The sequence below is a fragment of the Leucopleurus acutus genome, assembly GCF_964270905.1.
Source record: "Leucopleurus acutus genome assembly, chromosome: 19".
Lineage (NCBI taxonomy): Eukaryota > Metazoa > Chordata > Mammalia > Artiodactyla > Delphinidae > Leucopleurus > Leucopleurus acutus.
Window position 1 is genome coordinate 11,939,904 of NC_139161.1, and position 17,087 is coordinate 11,956,990.

The 17,087-nt window shown below is 60.3% G+C and overlaps 1 protein-coding gene and 1 long non-coding RNA gene across 7 annotated transcripts in view; one reads left to right on the top strand and one right to left on the bottom strand.

Moving 5' to 3' along the window:
* Positions 1-4,063, bottom strand: part of LOC309975387 — a 33,690-nt gene extending 29,627 nt beyond the window's left edge. Inside the window, exon 1 of the long non-coding RNA XR_014326941.1 lies at positions 3,989-4,063. This is a non-coding gene — a long non-coding RNA (uncharacterized lncRNA). The remainder of the gene's footprint in view (positions 1-3,988) is intronic.
* On the top strand, positions 2,668-13,646 carry GCGR (glucagon receptor). Of its 6 annotated transcripts, none has more exons than XM_082860400.1 (14): positions 3,915-4,064; positions 8,535-8,704; positions 8,800-8,902; positions 9,654-9,761; positions 9,843-9,964; positions 10,050-10,156; positions 10,230-10,386; positions 10,474-10,633; positions 10,705-10,765; positions 11,046-11,115; positions 11,440-11,528; positions 11,665-11,803; positions 11,882-11,923; positions 12,285-13,646. In XM_082860400.1, exons 2-14 carry the CDS (start codon positions 8,645-8,647, stop codon positions 12,504-12,506), a joined length of 1,440 nt encoding a protein of 479 aa, XP_082716526.1. In that variant the 5' UTR covers positions 3,915-4,064; positions 8,535-8,644; the 3' UTR covers positions 12,507-13,646. The 6 variants fall into 6 exon arrangements, with proteins under 6 accessions (XP_082716523.1, XP_082716526.1, XP_082716525.1 ...); XM_082860398.1 differs by lacking the exon at positions 3,915-4,064 and adding an exon at positions 4,384-4,459; XM_082860397.1 differs by lacking the exon at positions 3,915-4,064 and adding an exon at positions 2,668-2,948 and having other exon boundaries at positions 10,230-10,633.
* Positions 13,647-17,087: the final 3,441 nt, after the last annotated feature.

Sequence of the window (17,087 nt, forward strand, 5' to 3'; positions counted from 1 at the left end):
GGCAGGCGGACTCTCAACCACTGCGCCACCAGGGAAGCCCTACATTCTGTTTTTGTACTAAGCCTTCAAAATCCAGTATCTTCTTGACTGGCATGGCACCCGCTCCATGCTGGGTGGCTCAACCTCGAGCTTCTTAAGAAGAGCTGTGTGGGAAGTAAGAGTCCTCTGGTGTCTGGAAATGTCCTGTTCTGCCCTAGCACCTGCAGCACGACCTGGAGGATGGTGGGCCTGGAGAGAGGATGTGAGGTGAGAAGTCCTGTCCCTGGGAATGTGGCTCGCTTGGCTGCTGGCGACAGGTCTTATGCCACGCTGAGCAGTGCCCTCTCCGGGAGACCTACGTTCACACTCTAGAAACTTTCAATATCTTCTCTTTATTCTGATGACTTTGAAACTTCATGATGATGCAACGTGGTGGAGTTTTTGAATCCGTTAGCTGGTTTGCTGTTTTTACTGTGCTGGCCGCTTGGCGGCTTTTCCACTACAGAGGTTCTGGGAAGAGCTCTGTATTATTTGTTCACAGTTGTCTCCTCCTCCTCTGATCTCATTTTGGAAACTCTGTCCCTCAAGTGCTAGGCTTTCTGCACAGATCCTCCACCATCTCTTATCTTCGCTTTCCTAGTTTCTGTCTCTCAGATTTTTGTTCTTTCTTCTGTGAGATTTCCTCAACTCATTCTTTCAATCCTTCTATTAAATTTTTAAGTTTTTAGATTCTTTTTTTAAATTTCACAAGGACTCTTTCATTATTAGCTGGTCTCTGCATTAGCTCTGTTTCATCCAGTGTCCTCTTTTCCATTGGTTCTCAGTCTCTCAAGAATGTCTGAGCGAGGCACCAGGATGCAGCTTAGTGCCCATTCGCTGGGGCTTTGGGTTGTTCCCTTTTCTGATTCCTATAGCCTGTGAATGGTTGAGTAAAGTCTGACATATCCACACAATAGAATACTAAGTGCCCAGGTACCATGGTGTTGAGAAGACCTCTTATTAAGATGGGGAAATGCTTATGTTACCAGCTATGCTGGGAAAGCTGGACACAAAACTCTATCAAAAGCAACAGTAGGGGACTTCCCTGGTGGCGCAGTGGTTAAGAATCTGCCTGCGAACGCAGGATACACAGGTTCAAGCCCTGGTCCAGGAAGATCCCACATGCTGCGGAGCAACTAAGCCTGTGTGCCACAACTACTGAGCCTGCTCTCTAGAGCCTGCGAGCCACAACTACTGAAGCCCACGCGCCTAGAGCCCGTGCTCCGCAACAAGAGAAGCCACCGCAATGAGAAGCCCGTGCACCGCAACAAAGAGTAGCCCCAGCTCTCAGCAACTAGAGAAAACCTGTGTGCAGCAGCAAAGACCCAATGCAGCCAAAAACTAAATAAATGAATAAATAATAAATTAAAAAAAAAAGAATCTGCCTGCCAGTGCAGGGGACACGGGTTCGAGCCCTGGTCCAGGAAGATCCCACATGCCGCGGAGCAAATAAGCCCATGCACCACAACTACTGAGCCCGCGTGCCACAACTACTAAAGGCCTCGCACCTAGAGCCCGTGCTCCGCAACAAGAGAAGCCACTGCAATAAGAAGCCCGTGCACCGCAACGAAGAGTAGCCCCTGCTCACCGCAACTTGAGAAAGCCCGCACGCAGCAATGAAGACCCAACGCAGCCAAAAACAATTAATTAATTTAAAAAAAGCAACAGTAAAGAGACCTGAAAGGAACCACCCTGCGACATTAACAGCAGCTCTGTCTGGGGGCACCATCTCTTTTCCCCCTGAATCCTTTCCTGCAGCTCCACATTTTCTGGGTCCTGATGCACCGGGGGGTCCCTCTGCCCTGGGTTTCTGCCCAGCACCACCCAATCTGGCCACCTCTTTCTTGGCCACTTATCAACATCTCCCACCCAGAACTCGATGCTGGGGTGTCTGGTTCTCCCTGCCAGGCTCTGTGTGCAGTACCAGTTCATGACACTCAGCCAGATGCCTGAATTGAGCTCTGCTGGTGTACTCTTCAGAGCCCACAGCGCAGACACACGGAACAGCACTCCTGTGGCTGTGGAGGGCAGCCCCCAACCCCGGCCTGCCCTGGCACACAGGAGTCAGCACACCTCCCGGGTGCCACCCCCATCGGGACCCTCAGGGACCCAGTGATGGACAGACCCCTTCCTCACTTCCCAGACCTCCAATGCTCCGTGGGAAGGCCCAGCCCCCTTCATTCCCAGTTTCTGCTCTATTTATGTCTTATGAATTCAGTTATGTAAATAAAGGTGGCCCAGCCCAGGAAGGCACCCCCTCCTCCATCTCTTCCCTCTCCCTCCCGCTTCTGCTCCCCACCGTGTCCACACATTTCAAGTATGCCCCCCCCATTTCATACATTTATGAATAAACTCTACATTTATTCTTTCACATCTCTTCCTGCTAGAACCCAACTCGGGCCACCCAGCCCCTCCCCCAGACTGCTGGGCCTCCACCCAACCAGAATTTCCTCAGGAAAATAAGTTCCAGAGAGGGAAGGGCCTCTCTGAAGGTCACACAGCAGCGATGACCTTCCCAGCTCCTCAGATTCATCCCACCTCTGGGAAGAACCTGTAGCTTCTCCCCTGAGCCTCACAGCCACCCAGCGTGGTGTCAGTGACCCTGCTCACAGGCAGGAGCCCACCCGGAGCACAAGCCAGACCCCAAGATCACAGCTGTAGGGAGAGTAGGGGGCACCTACGCAGACCTCTGTTGCCCGTACGGGTGCCCTGCCCCAAGAGAAGTGGGAGGAGAGCTGGAAGAGGGGTGCAAGGGAAGGGGGGAGGAGGATCTTGGAAGGCTCCCCTCCCCCAGCACCTGCATCCAGCACCAGCGCGTTCGGCCCTATGCGAGCAGCCCAGACTTTCTGACCTTCGCTTCTGACCTTTGTCTTCTGGCGACTGCCTGAACCAAAACAGGCTGCTCTGGGGACAGGGTTCCAGGTGGGCTGGTAAGAATGGGGGTCTGGAGGGCACCCCCAGAAATGCCCCTCCTCCTGAGCCTTCAGACAGTGGCAGGGCAGGTTACCAAGCACCAGCTACCTGTGGGTATGTCACAGGGTGCTGGGACCAGCTTCAGCTCTGCTCTGGGGGCTGGAGGGAGGGGGGAGCCATGGGTAGGGGAGAACCACGGGTTCCAATGTCCCCCAAAACAGCAGTAGGGAGAAGGGCCCCAAAGACAAAGGACAGCATCTAACAAAAGAGCTGACCCAGTGGGCCAGGGAGGGCATCCCAGGGTGATGGTGGCCAGACAGTGGTTGACAGTGGAGAGGTAGCCCAGACAGATTCCAGAGAAATGCGAGAGGGAGAATCAGGATTTGGTGATGCACTGGAGACCTCAAGATCCCTGCCAGGAGTCCAGCAGGTGGGTGGGCAGAGGAAGTACATTCAGGAGATGGGAACGGGTCAGGGGAGAGGGGTCCTGGTGGGGTCCTGGGCATCTGGCAGTGGGAACATTAGGAACTGTCCAAGGGAAAGTGGAGGGGAATGCAGAGAGAAGGAGGTGGGAACGCCAGCCTGGAAGCCAGAGCCATGGGAGAACTTTCCAGAAGGAGGGCATGACCATCCATGTCCCCAGATACTGAAAGGCCAGGAAAGATGAGGCCCCAAAGTGTGCATGAGATTTGGTGACCCTGCGGTCACTGGGGGCTGACTGCTGGGGTGTGTGGGGCGGGGGGGGGGGGTCCCGGAGGGAGGGGTTGTGCTGTTGGATGAACGGTGCTGGAGGGTGCTTAAGGGAGATGGCGCGGTACCCTCGGGCTTAAAGAGGCACCCCAGGGGCCGCCCTTCCCCGCCTTGGCCCCCCACTCCACTCCGGCGCGGTGGGAGGGTCGCCTAGGAGCCACGGTGCGGGGTAAGTGAGGGGTCAGTCCTTCCGACAATCAGTACCCGGCAAAGAAGCTGTGAGGGCCCGGGAACGCGGAGGAGACGAGAAGAAGGGGCGTGGAGTCACAGCCCCCACGCCCGGCCGCGCGCCCGCCACACACCGCACCTGTCCATCCACCGCTGCTGTCCCCGCGGGGAGCTGCCGTCTGCCGGCCCGGTTCGCCGGGGCGGGGGTCTGCCGAGTGAGCTCTGGGTTGGGAGTTCTGCGGGGCGGGGTCCGCGGGGAGGGCCCCGTGGGGTAGGAGTCCGCAAGGCAGGACTCGGGCACGGGTGCGCGGGGAGGGGTCTGCGGGCAGGGGCTCCCGGGCCCGCAGTCGCTCCCCGAGGCGCGGCAGGAGGGCGGAGGCGCGGGCGGGGACCCTCGGGCCGCTCCCGCCCCGCCCCCGCCCCCTCCTCCTCTCCCTCCGCCGCCGCGGAGCGTAGCCACCGGAAAGTTTGCTAGAGGCTGGCGCGGGGCGCGGGCGCGGAGCCGGCGCCGACCCTGATCTGGCAGCGCCGTGGAGACGAGCGGCGGCCGGCCCCTAACCCGTGCGCGCGGAGGACTACGGGAATCGCGAAGCGGCCGGAGCGGCGCGCGGTGAGCACCTGGGCCAGGCTCGAGAACACGTTCCCGGCCGGGGGCCGAAGGCGGGAGCGCGGGACTGGCCGGCGTGGACCCCTATCTTAGGTGGGCGGTCTCGGGCCCCGGGTGTCGCCGTCCTCATCGCCGTCGGACACCCCGTTCCCAACCCCAGGATGCGCCCTTCCAGCTCGGACGGTCAACCTGGTTCCGCACTATCGAGAAAGTTGGGGGTCTCAGCGCTTCCCCCGTCCTCTCCTCCCTGGGGAGCGCGTCTCGGGGGAAAAGGGTGGGGTGTCTGTGAGCGCCAGGCGCGCTGTCCTGCTGCCCATCTCCGCTCCCGACTCCTCCCTCCAGCACCCCCGCTTCCCCGCCCCCCCCCGCCCCGCGCATACACAGAACCTCGGAGACACCCCCAGAGGCGCGGGGGGCAGCCCTGCTTCCCTCCAGCTGGCCCCTGCTTCCCAAAGCTCTCCAGCAGTATCTTGGTTACCCGGGTTTCCCCGGAGGGGCCGAGGGGCGTCATGCGCGAAGCCTACACTTGTCACTTTGATCCGCAGGGAGGGCAGGTCACTGCCCTGCCTGCTCCTTCCTCTCCGGCGGCCCCCACTCACACTTCTGGGCCGCAGGATTTCTGCCCCCACCAGAAACGGACTGACTGACTGCTGAGGTCTGGGCGCCCGCATCTTCCGAGGACCTGTCCAGGCTGTTTTCGGCCCTTCTGTGCTGGGGGATGAGGGTTGGTGGGGGAGTAGCACCCTGGCCCACATCCAGGCCCGCCCTGCCCCCACAGAGTGGGAGGAGGACGCAGGAATCAGGCTTTGTCAACAACCTGTGGCCCCTGATCCCGCCCTGGGGCCATGACCTTCCGCTACTTGCTCTGGTTTCACAAACACCCCCCACCCCCATACCCATCAGAGGCTGGCAGGCCTCAACCACACCTATTCAGATCCTGGGAGGAGCTGGGGTGACCAGCGCCCCACTCTCCTCCATGGAGATCCACCCATCCTGGGGGCCCCTCCCCCAGCTGCAGGTCTGGGAGTCCTGGGGCATCCCCAGGGGAAACTGGAGAAACAGCTGAGCTTTGAGCACCCAGGAGTGGTGTGTTCTGCCAGGCGGGGAGACAGAACACCGGCCAGCCAGCCCGTGGTGGAGAGCGGGGGCAGGGAAAGAGAGGAGGGGGTGGGCTGGGGCCGGGGGAAAGCTGGCCCTCCTTCCCACTCCACCAGAGTCTCTGATCCTGAGCTATCTGTGTTGGGCAGGTGCAGTCCAGGGCCAGAGAGGGAGCGAAGCCTCCAGGTCCATGAAGGGAGAAGGCTTGGTCCCTGGCCGGTAGTCCCCCGCCTCCCCCCGCCGGGGAGGGTAATAAGGTGGAAGACGGCAGCCCTGATGCCAAGGCCAATGGGAGGCTTGGAGCGGCACCTCCGCACCCCAGATATTTATCCCTGGGGCTGGCAGGCTGCCTCTGGGGTTTCAGTGTCCCCCACGGAAGGGAGGGGCCTGCACGTGATAATCTGTCCTTCCCGTCGAGCGGCACATCTCATTGTCCTCCATGTTGTTGAGGAGGCAGGGACTTTTCAAGTAGGGAAACCGAGGCTCTGAGAAGTTGAATTATTTACCCTTGGTCCCGGGACCAGAACTGGGCCTTGCAACATCCCCCGCTCCTGTGGCGGCAGCCTCACACCTGGGTGCTCAGGGCAGGGACCTTAGAACCTCAGCCTTGCACAGCTGAAAGTCGTTCCACAGCCCCACACTCTGCCCAGTCCTCAGAGAAGTGTCTAGATATCTTGCCCGTACTCCCCTGACAGGCATGGGAGCCTCATCCGCTTCTGCCCCTTGTGTTTCTATCAGAGACTTAGTGAGAGGTATCATCCTCTGCCTCTTGTATTGGTTGGGGGGTGCTGAGGCCCTGATCCCTAGGGACGTGGGGCCACCGGTGCTCTGAGCTGGGGTACCAGCTTGTGATCTGTAGGTGCTGAACTGTGTGGGGCAAATCTTCAAGGATTCCCAGCCCCACATACCAGACCAGGGATGGGAGTAGGGGTCATGGAAGGGCCTCCCTACTCCTCTGCTCTGGCTGCCATCGGAGGGGCAGTGAAGGAGGGGCCCCAGGGCAGCCCATCCCTCTCTCCCCTCTACCCCCGGGCTCAACTTCTCTCTGTGGTTCCCAGACTAACTGACCCCTAGCTGGAAGGCAGGCTGCTTGGGTGTGGCCCCGCCTACCTTGGGTTCTCCTAACAGCCCTAGGAGGTCAGCAAGGTGAACTCCCACTTTTCAGATGGGAAAGTCGAGGCACAGCCTGGCCACCACACCCCAGCTGGACTCTGAGGGGCTGACATTTTGCCTTGGAGCTCCTCACTGGACAATCCCCGCAGCTTCATCCTCCCTTCACCACCGGCTGCAGGGCCCCTGGGCAGGGGGCAGTATCCTTCCTCCCCATGTTCCCTGCCTGCATCTCCACTGTCTACTCCACCCCAGCCATCCCTTGTCACTCTCCCCTTGCCCTGCCCCCAGAGCCTCTAGCCATCCAGGCTGCCCTTGTCTCCCTGACCTTCCCAGCCACCTCCCCTCCTCCAGCAGCTGGTCACAGTGGTCCTCATCCACCTGGCTCCGTGGCCTCAGTGGGCAAGGGCAGGGCAGAAGACCGGGCTGTTTGATAAGAATCAGGAGATAAGGGCCCTCGGGCTGGGGACACCTGAACTGCCCCTTGTCCTCCACCCGCCTGGGGGCTACTCCCCTGAGAAGGCCCGCCGCTCTGGCTCCTCCACCTGGACCAGGGCCTGGGGACCAGCCACTACTGGGCCCTGCCTCACCAGGCCTGACCTGCGCTGTGGCCCAAGGGCCAGGGTGAGGAGCCCCACAGCAGGCTATGGTCCAGGTACCCACCCCATGTGGTGGCATCTCAGGGTCCCGTTAGGGGTGAGGAGTGAATCACAGAGGAGCCCACGTGAGTTGGCCAATGAGGGCCCATCTGGACTCTGATGGGAGGAGGCTGAGATCCAGGGTTGTCCAGCAACCCTCCACCTTCAGTCACAGCCTGCATCCCTCCTCCCCACCTTCTCCCTGGCTTCTCCCAGGCACTGCCTTCCAGCCAGCCAGTTTCGTCCATCTGTCCATCCATCGGTCCATCACATGCTCACTCTGTGGCAGGATGCCATCCACAGCCCTAAGGGGGCTTGCATGAGTAGTTCCTAGGGGCCCCACCCCTAGGCCCCAAAGGAATCCCCTTCCTACTGCCCTTGTGGGATTCAGTGGACCAGAAGACGGCCTCTGGAAGCAGTGACACGATGACTTACGGGGCTGCTGATGCCCCCAGTGCAGGCTCCGGACAGGACCAGGCACCTCAGGTCCCCCCTGCAGGCACCACGAGGGCAGGGGTCCTGTGTCTGAGCCCCCGGCAGCTAGCAGCGCTAATCTCAAAGGAATGCGCTGCAGCTGCCTGCGTGCTATGGCCCATGGGACCCAGGAAGCCCGGCCGGAGTCTTGGGCGTGGCCCAAGGGAGCACCTAGACACCCCAGTCCTGGGCAAGGGGGCATGGATGTGACAGGGACCACCCTAAGCATATGCTTGGCACTCCTGGCCTCTGCCAAGTCTGGGAGCTGGCCCGGGGTCACCTTGATAACCATGCCCCTGGGGACCAAGTGATGGATGGTCCTGGTACCCTGCCCGAGCCTGCCATGCTGACTTTCCCAGGAGCTAAGAATAGGTGGGAAAAATAGCGAGAGCCGAAGGGAGGAGTTGGGCAGCTAGGGAGGCTGCTCCCTCCTCTGACATCTTTGGTACCAGGCAGGACTGGGGCCGCTTAACCAACATGTAGGAGAGGGGCTCTGGGACTGTCAGAGCCGCCACACAGACAGCCATGGTCTGTGAGATGGAGCAGCCCCCAGGACCCTGGGCAGAACCCCCAGGTGCGGGGCCAGACCCCCAACCTGCCACTGGCAGAGTGACCATTTCTGGCATCCCCTCCCTCCCAGCCCCCACTTCATTAGTAGGATTCGGAGACTCAGAGGGATGGTTTTAGGGGAGCAGGACACCCTGCTGATCACAGCAGAGACCAGCTGGGCCTCTTTACTCCTGGGTGTCCCTGCACAGACCCTGCTGCTCTGATACTCAGCAGCCCCCAGAGGAAAGTGCACCTACGAGGACCTCTTTGCCCCAGCTGTGCAACCCCAGCCAGATGTGGGGGGCAGCTGCCCAGAGGCATGCCCCCCATCCTGCCACGCTGCCCCCACCTCCTCCTGCTTCTGCTGCTGGCCTGCCAGGTGAGCGCTGCTGCCAGTCCCCCTGTCCCACCAGCCTGCCTGCCCCTCATGCTGACGCCAGCCTGTCCCCTCTGTCCATCCATCTGTACCCCCAGCCGCAGGCCCCCTCCGCTCAGGTGATGGACTTCCTGTTTGAGAAGTGGAAGCTCTATGGCGACCAGTGTCTCTACAACCTGAGCCTGCTGCCCCCCCCAACTGGTGAGCCCCGCCTTCGGCCCGAGTGCAGTCCCCCCAACCCCCACCCACCATTTACAGGTGAGGAAATTGAGCCATAGAGAAGCTGGTGACTAGCCCAGGGCCACAGGGCCTGGACATTTAAGAAATGATAGAACTGCCCCAGAACTGGGATGTTTCGTGCCCCTCCCCTGCTGCTGGGCACCCCTCAGGCCCACGGCCTGGACACCGTCTTTCCTCCCATGGAGCAAAGCCTCGTGGCCCAGGAGGCAGACAGTGTGTGGGGGAGGTGGACCGAGAGGGGCAGGCAGAGGGCACCAGGGCTGGTGAGGGGGAAGGAGATGGGCCATTACCTGGAGTGCTCAGGCAGACTGAGGTACAGCGTTCTGGGCAAGTTCTGAAGATCACTCAGGTGCAAAGAGAGACACTGGGGCGGGAGGAGCTGCCTGGGAGGCCGAGCCATTGTTTGGGGGAGGAAGGGGGCCGGTGCTGGGCCCAGAAGGATGCCAACAGAATTGGGGTTCAGCCTCCAGAGGTGGAAGTGCTGCTAGAAGGGCACTAGGAAGAGGGAAGACCCTGGGTGGAGATGCGGAGTATCTGAGGGGAGGTGGCCGGGCAGAGCTGGAGCTCAGGATCAGGCTGGACAGAGGCGTCCAGGGCAGGCAGGATGGTCAGGGAGATCTGGGAGACTGCCTTCTGGGGCGCAGAGAGCGTACAACAGGGGGCTGTGCAGGCCAGGCCCTGCTGAGGAGCAACCCTGTCCCCGCCTCTGCAGAGCTGGTCTGTAATAGAACCTTTGACAAATATTCCTGCTGGCCGGACACCCCTCCCAACACCACAGCCAACATCTCCTGCCCCTGGTACCTGCCCTGGCACCACAAAGGTAACCACAGCAGGGATGTGGGGGGTTGGCAGAGGGGGCTCAGCCCAGGGGCGGGGAGCTGACCAGAGCCTGCCCCCGCAGTGCAGCACCGCCTCGTCTTCAAGAGGTGTGGGCCTGATGGGCAGTGGGTACGTGGGCCGCGGGGGCAGCCATGGCGAAATGCTTCCCAGTGCCAGATGGACGACAAGGAGCTTGAGGTCCAGGTCAGCCCGTGGCAGGTGCAGTGGGGGCTTGGGGGGAGGGGCAAGATGGCCCTCTTCAGCCCTGACTGGCCACTGCGATTTGCAGAAGGAGGTGGCCAAGATGTACAGCAGCTTCCAGGTGATGTACACCGTGGGCTACTCCCTGTCCCTGGGGGCCCTGCTCCTGGCCCTGGCCATCCTGCTGGGCCTCAGGTATGCCCACCGCCCTGCTCATGGGGGGCCCCAGCAGGCAGGGTGGGCGGGGACTGACTCGCTGTCCCCACAGCAAGCTGCACTGCACCCGAAACTACATTCACGTGAACCTGTTCGCGTCCTTCGTGCTCAAGGCCAGCTCTGTGCTGGTCATCGACACACTGCTCAAGACCCGCTACAGCCAGAGGATTGGGGACGACTTCAGCGTGAGCGTCTGGCTGAGTGACGGGGTGAGCTCCCAGATCCGGCCTCTTGGCCTCCGGGCCCTGGGCGGCAGGCAGCTGGGAGGCCCGCACTCATGCTGCCCCCGCGGCCAGGCAGTGGCCGGCTGCCGGGTGGCCGCGGTGTTCATGCAGTACGGCGTCGTGGCCAACTACTGCTGGCTGCTGGTGGAGGGCGTGTACTTGCACAGCCTGCTGAGCTTCGCCACCATCCCTGAAAGGAGCTGCTTCCCCCTCTACCTGGGCATCGGCTGGGGTGAGTGGGCCGGTGCGCAGGGGGCCGGCGGGCTGGCCAGGGCCACGGGACCACAGCTGTTCTCCCCACAGGTGCCCCCATGCTGTTCGTCACCCCCTGGGTGGTGGTCAAGTGTCTGTTTGAGAACATCCAGTGAGTATCTGACTGGCGGGCCAGCAGGGGGATTCGCCTCTCCTGGCTGGGAGGTGCTGGGCTGGCCCCATGGGGAATGGCCATGTGGCTCAGAGTGTGGGAGTGGCTCAGGGGTCTCCGGCCAGAGGCAGTGGGGGGCACTAAGCAAACCTGGTTCCCCGGGGGTGGAGGTCATTGGTAATTATCTCCCTTCTTTTCCTGAGGCACTAATTAGATCCCAAGGAATCAGGGGGCGGGGGGCTACGAGGCTGCCAGGACACGAGCAGGCCCCACCCTGCAGGTGCTGGACCAGCAATGACAACATGGGCTTCTGGTGGATCCTGCGCTTCCCCGTCTTCCTGGCCATCCTGGTGAGGAAATGAGGCACCTGCTGGCACCGCAGGGAAGGCCGGGAGGCTGCTGGCCTTGGCCCCCCAGCCCCTTCCTTCCTCATCGGCCTGCAGCAGCCTGAGGAGACAGACAGCATCCTGCCTGGCTGGACAGGGAGGGAGGCCTGGCACTCACCCAGGACACTGGCTGGCGCCCTGGGCCTTGGGCCAGGCTGTCCATCCTTGACTGGGTGCCCACAGCCCCAGGGCCCCAGGAGCCAGGGTCTGTCTGGCTGCCAGGCCCACCTCCAGGAGGGACAGGTGGGGGCCAAGAGCTGCCCTGAGCTGTGTCCCCCACACACACAGATCAACTTCTTCATCTTCATCCGCATCCTTCACCTCCTGGTGGCCAAGCTACAAGCCCACCAGATGCGCTATACTGACTACAAATTCCGGTGGGTGTGGGCATTGGGAGTGGGAGGGCGCCAGGCAGCTTGCGGAATCCCGGGGGCCAGAGGGAGTGTAGGTGGGGGTAGGGGCACCAGAGCCCCAGGGGGTGCTGGGCTGGTGGCTCAGACTCTGCCCCCGCAGGCTGGCCAAGTCCACGCTGACCCTCATCCCCCTGTTGGGGGTCCACGAGGTGGTGTTTGCCTTTGTGACCGACGAGCATGCCCAGGGCACCCTGCGCTCCGCCAAGCTCTTCTTCGACCTCTTCCTCAGCTCCTTCCAGGTGCCTGCCCGCCCCTTAACCAATAGCCCAACCCCCAGGCCAGCCTGGGTGCAGCCCTGACCTCCCCCATCTCTCCAGGGCCTGCTGGTGGCTGTTCTCTACTGTTTCCTCAACAAGGAGGTAGGTGAGGGGGGTGTGGGTCTGGAACCAGCGCTGGGGTTGGGGTCAGGGGGAGTGTAGACATCCTGGCCCCACCCCTCAGGTGTGAGCCCTTCGTGTCAACCTGCACTTACTGGGCTCAGTTTCCAGGACACTGGGTGTCAGGCCTGCTGAGATGGGTCAGCCTCAGCCCGTCCTCAGGGAGTGCACCTGAGGGTGAGGGGGTCCCCAGGTGTTCCCAGACCCCAGCGTTCTGTGGTGACAGAGCCTGCCTGGCTCCACACCCAGGGCCCAATAGCCCTTCAAGGCCAGGGGGTTGGGGATCCTGAGAGGGTGGCACGGGCAGGCCCTGGGACTGGCCCGACCCACCTGCCCACCCCAGGTGCAGTCGGAGTTGCTGCGGCGCTGGCATCGCTGGCGTGAGGGCAAAGCACTGCAGGAGGAGTGCCATGTTGGCAGCCACACGGCCAGGCCCACTGGTGGCCCCCCCAGTGAGAAGCTGCTGCTCTCAAGGGGCAGTGGCAGCAACAGGACTAGCCAGGACCCCTCTACGGAGACCCACTTGGCTGGCGGCCTCCCTGGATTGGCTGAGAACCCCTTCTGAAGCCCCCTGGAACTTCAGCTGTGGCTGGACTCAGGTGCCCAGAGAGGGCATCACTGGACAATCCATAACCGATGCCCAACAGAGGCAAGAGCGTGGGAGCCAGACAGCACCCTGCTGTCCACATGTTCCCCAGTGTGGTGGTCTGAGGGGCACCTGCTCTGTGCCAAGGGGTGGGGGAGGGGATGCGGCGGGGAAGCTGTTCTGTGAATGCATGCCCGTGTGTCCCCGTGTGTGTCAGTGTGTCTGAGTTAGAGAAAACATGTGTCCTCCAATAATAAAGAGCTCTGTGCTCACCCTGGGTGGACAGCTGGGCTGGAGGAGAGGGGCCAGCTGGGCCCAGGGCCTCCCCGTGAGAAGGGAGCAGCCGTGGACGGCCCGTGCTGGCTTGCTCCTTCTAGACTTCTCCTTGTTGCCCCATCATACGGGTGAATTGGAGCTGGAATCCCTGAGGGTGTGTGTGAGTGGTGGCTGGTGGTGCCCCACCAGCACGTGCCGTCCCCAGCCCTCGCGCCAGGGTTGGGGGGGGTGGCTCACCCCCACCCCGGGCCAGGGTGGATGGGCCCCACTCAGTCTTGGCCCCTCAACCCCCGGAGTGTCACCATTCGCCCGCAGAGGGGCATGAAGGGCGTCAATGGCCGAGGGAAGCCACCGACATCACAGTCCTTCTACCAACCCCACGTGAACATCCCTGGCTCCCTGCTAGAGCCGAAGCCGGGGCTGGACTCAGGCCCAGCAAGGGCATCACTGGATAATCCAGAACTAGATAATCCAGAACTGGATGTCCTCTACTGGCCTCTGCTTCATCCCAACTCTAGCCACCCCAGCAATCCGCAGCCCATGTAGCCGACTGAAGCGGGGAGAGATGGACCCCCAAAATCGAGACCGTCCAAGTGCAGGCGCAGCACGGTTTTCCAAAGACTGCGGCACAGCCCAACATAGCCACTTCACAGAGAATCACTGCAGTCCTTGCTGCTCCAAGCGCATGCGGAAGGGCAGCTGTGTGCGAGGGTGCTGCCCATTGCCTGGTGGGTGGGCACCCTGCTTGGCAGTCAATGAGGGCTGGCACTCATGCAGGAAGAGCCAGGTGGTGCGCCCTGAGTCCAAGCTGCCCCCCGGGGCGCGGTGCATCTGATGCAGAGGGTGGAGACAAGTGCAGGAGCAGTGCAAGGACTGTAGTCACCCTCAAGAGCGCCCCTTGTGTCCGGTGCCATGATGCCTGGTGGGGGGTATGCGTGGAAGGGGGTAGGAGCAGGGGCACTGTCAAAAGAGGAAGGGGCCACAGAAGCCAAGAGCACAAGCCAAATGGGCCAGCCAGGCGGCCCTGCTCCTAGGAGCTGGTGGGGGCTGACTGCTGGGACCCGGGGGAGGGGGTGTCCACAGTCCCTGCCCAGCCACGTGGGCTGGAGCTGCTTAGGCAGAGCTGAGCTAATTGCAGCAAATGAAAGGACAGGAGGCCTCTCAGGAAAGGTAAATAGAATTACTCACCTGCCAGGCACTGGGGCCCTCCTGAGGGGGCCCTCACCTCGTGCCACCGGATATAGCAGGGAGGGAGGGGCAGGAGGTGAGTTAAGGTAGATTGGGCTCTCCTGCGGCCCAGGTGGGATGCGATGTTACTATGATTGGTGGGGACTGCAGGGCAGGGAGGTAGTGTGGCTGGCTGCACCTTTGAGGACCTGAGACCCCTGACCTTGAGGCTTCAGGTCACTTCTCATCCCAGGCTCCCTAGGCCCTAGTGCTCCTTTGAGCCCCTGCCCACAGGGGCACCCCTGCCAGCCCTCCATGCCCAGAAGCCTAGCACAGGGAGGGCACAAGTTCTCCTTCACGCCAGCTGAGCTCAGGGTTGGTGACTGCCCTGCGGGTGTGCCGCTCACCTAGGGGCCTCCTGAGAGCCCTCCCCATCCTGACTCCCTCTGCCCTTGTCCTCCTTCACCCTGTCCCTGTCCCCAAGGGAACTGGAGCAGGCCGGTGGAGTCAGGAGTGGAGGTGGAGGCCTGGAAGGGGCTGGGCTCATCCAGCCAATAAACATTGGCTCTGACCAGGCCGTCCTGCAGGTGGGATAGTGGGGGAACCTGACTTTCTAACGCAGGGCCCAGCACCCACACAGCATCACCCTCCATTCAGGAAGACAAACACTCCAGGCCCTCTGCCCCTTCCCCATCTCTACTTCCCTTCCCACCTCCACCCCAGTCCAAATCTCAGGCACTTCCCCTAAAAGAATGCATGGGAACCACCCAGCACGTACGTGTGTGTGTGTGTGTGTGTGTGTGTGTGTGTGTGTGTGTGTGTGTGTGTGTGTCTCCCCACATGCATGCTACTAAAATGAGTGTGGAGACCAAGAAAGAGGAAAACATGGACTACAATAAACACTGATCAAACCTAGGAGAGTTGAGGGGCATCCCCAGGATGGCAGCTGTGTGCCAGGCAGAGTGGGTCACTGGGGGGAAGGAGCCTCAAGCAGGGCGAAAGTACAGGAGAGACGCCCTCAAGTGGATCAAAGTGACTGAACACACTGAGAGGAGACTTAGATGACCTGGTGGAGAGTTCAGGACTTAGTACATAGACAACTGAGCAAATGAAAAAAGAAGGCAATTAATAACTTCAAGGAAAACAAAAAGTTGGGCAGAAAAAAAACCCCCACAATTTACCACAAGGCTCATCTCTAAATACACAGATATCATAATGTAAATACTCAACACTGATGTAACCAAAATTATGAGAGAAAGATCTAGGGAGGATAGCGGATGGTAAGAGCACGTGTGTAGTGGGAGTGGGGGATGGAATGAAATGGGAAAACCAAGAAGTAACGCTTCACGTATGCTATTTAGACATAGAAATACAAACCAAAGAATCAGCAGGAAAGTTGAAAATGGTTGGCTCTAGGTGAGAGGGTGGGAGGAGAAGTCTGAGGGCTGCAACTAGCCGAACTCTGACTGCCTCGGCCTCCTCCTGGACTCTATGGCAGCCTTCAGCCCCAGGTCCTCCCCCACCTGCCCTTTCTCTGACCTTGCTCTCTACTGCTCTCAGTCCCTGGTCCTGCTTCCTCCTCCTCTCCCAGAGTGCAGTGCCCAGGGATCAGGTCCCACCCTCCTCCCTTCTTTATCAACCTTAAAAAAAAAATCAATATTCAAATTACTCCCAAACTATATCTCCAACCTCTGTGGCCCTCCCAAATCCACTCTAGACTCAGCTTCCCTCTTGGCACCTCCACTCAGACATCCAATGGCAACTTAAATTGCACAGTCCATATCGAACTCCTTACCTGCCCCCTCACCCAGCTTCTTCCTCCCACGATTCACTTGAGGTAGCCCCCCTGACAGGTCTCCCCGCTTCTACCCTGAACCTGCAGCCTATTCTCAACACAGCAACCAGCGCGATCCCTTTACATCCAAAGTTTCCTCCAATGAATCCCATCAAGCATCCACCTCTCACCTCAGTTTACAGAAATGCAGGCGACAAAGGAGTCTGTTAACACTACAAAGATGCAACCAGTGAAAACCAGAGTTTGGGAAACTCCAACATCAAGTATCCAGCGGGTCTTCAATCATAAACGGAGGGGAAATGTGGGAGGAGGCACTGTGACTAAGAAAGACTTACCGGACGCATCAAGCAGATTCAGCCGATGCACTTGGCCTTTCTATTCTGAGTCTATAACCCATGTGGAATATATTATTTTAGACACTAGGGGACTATGGACTGGGTGTTAGATGACATTAGGGAATTGCTGTTCATGCTCAATTTACACGAACGTGCTCAGGGTACATGCTCAGGAAGTACTTACTAAATTCAGATTTTGGTAACAGTAAAAGCTTAAAAATCAGATTAAGGCCAGTCTCCTACAAGAGGTCACCATTTCCTCATATGTAAGATCAGGGTAATAAAATCCACCCTCCGCCCCCCGAGTTGTCAGCACTGAATGAAAGCAGACAGTGATATGAGCACCACCAAGGGTAGAACATGATGGAGGACTGGGCACCCCTGTTCCACCAGGATGCTCCCCTCGTCTCCTCTACCCTCACCGTCTGAGGCGGGGAGAGGTGTCTCCAGCCACTCATGGTCAGCCAGGCAGCCCACTGTGCTGGTGAGGGTTATGTCTCCAGTGCCCCCAACCGAGTTCCTCACCCCCGACCCCAGCACAGCCTGTTAACCACATTCCCACCTCCAAGGTGTGCTCGGCAAAGACTCCAGGTCCAGGGCCTCTATTTCAGATAATCTAAGTTGGCGGGGAAAGCGGGAATGAAAAGGCCTTGCGGGGTATCCCATGGGCCCACCCACACAGGGGCAAGGTACCACTGCTAGCAGGAGGGTGGCTGTGGGCAGGGGAGACCCAGATGCTGGGGCCCGGTGTGGCCCCATTCCCACCTTCCAGCCCCACAGGAGGGAGGAATGACCTAGAGAGGGCTGGGAGCAAAGTTAAGTCAATTTTTAACCAACGCAGCACGATATTAGACATTCCCCGGTGTGCTGCCAGGGGGCTCCAGCACCCCTTCGGAGAGAGGCCTTTGAACCACCACAGCCCATACCCTCACTTCACATGGGGAAACTGAGGTGGGACAGGAGAGTGACGTGCCCCAGGGCTCACAG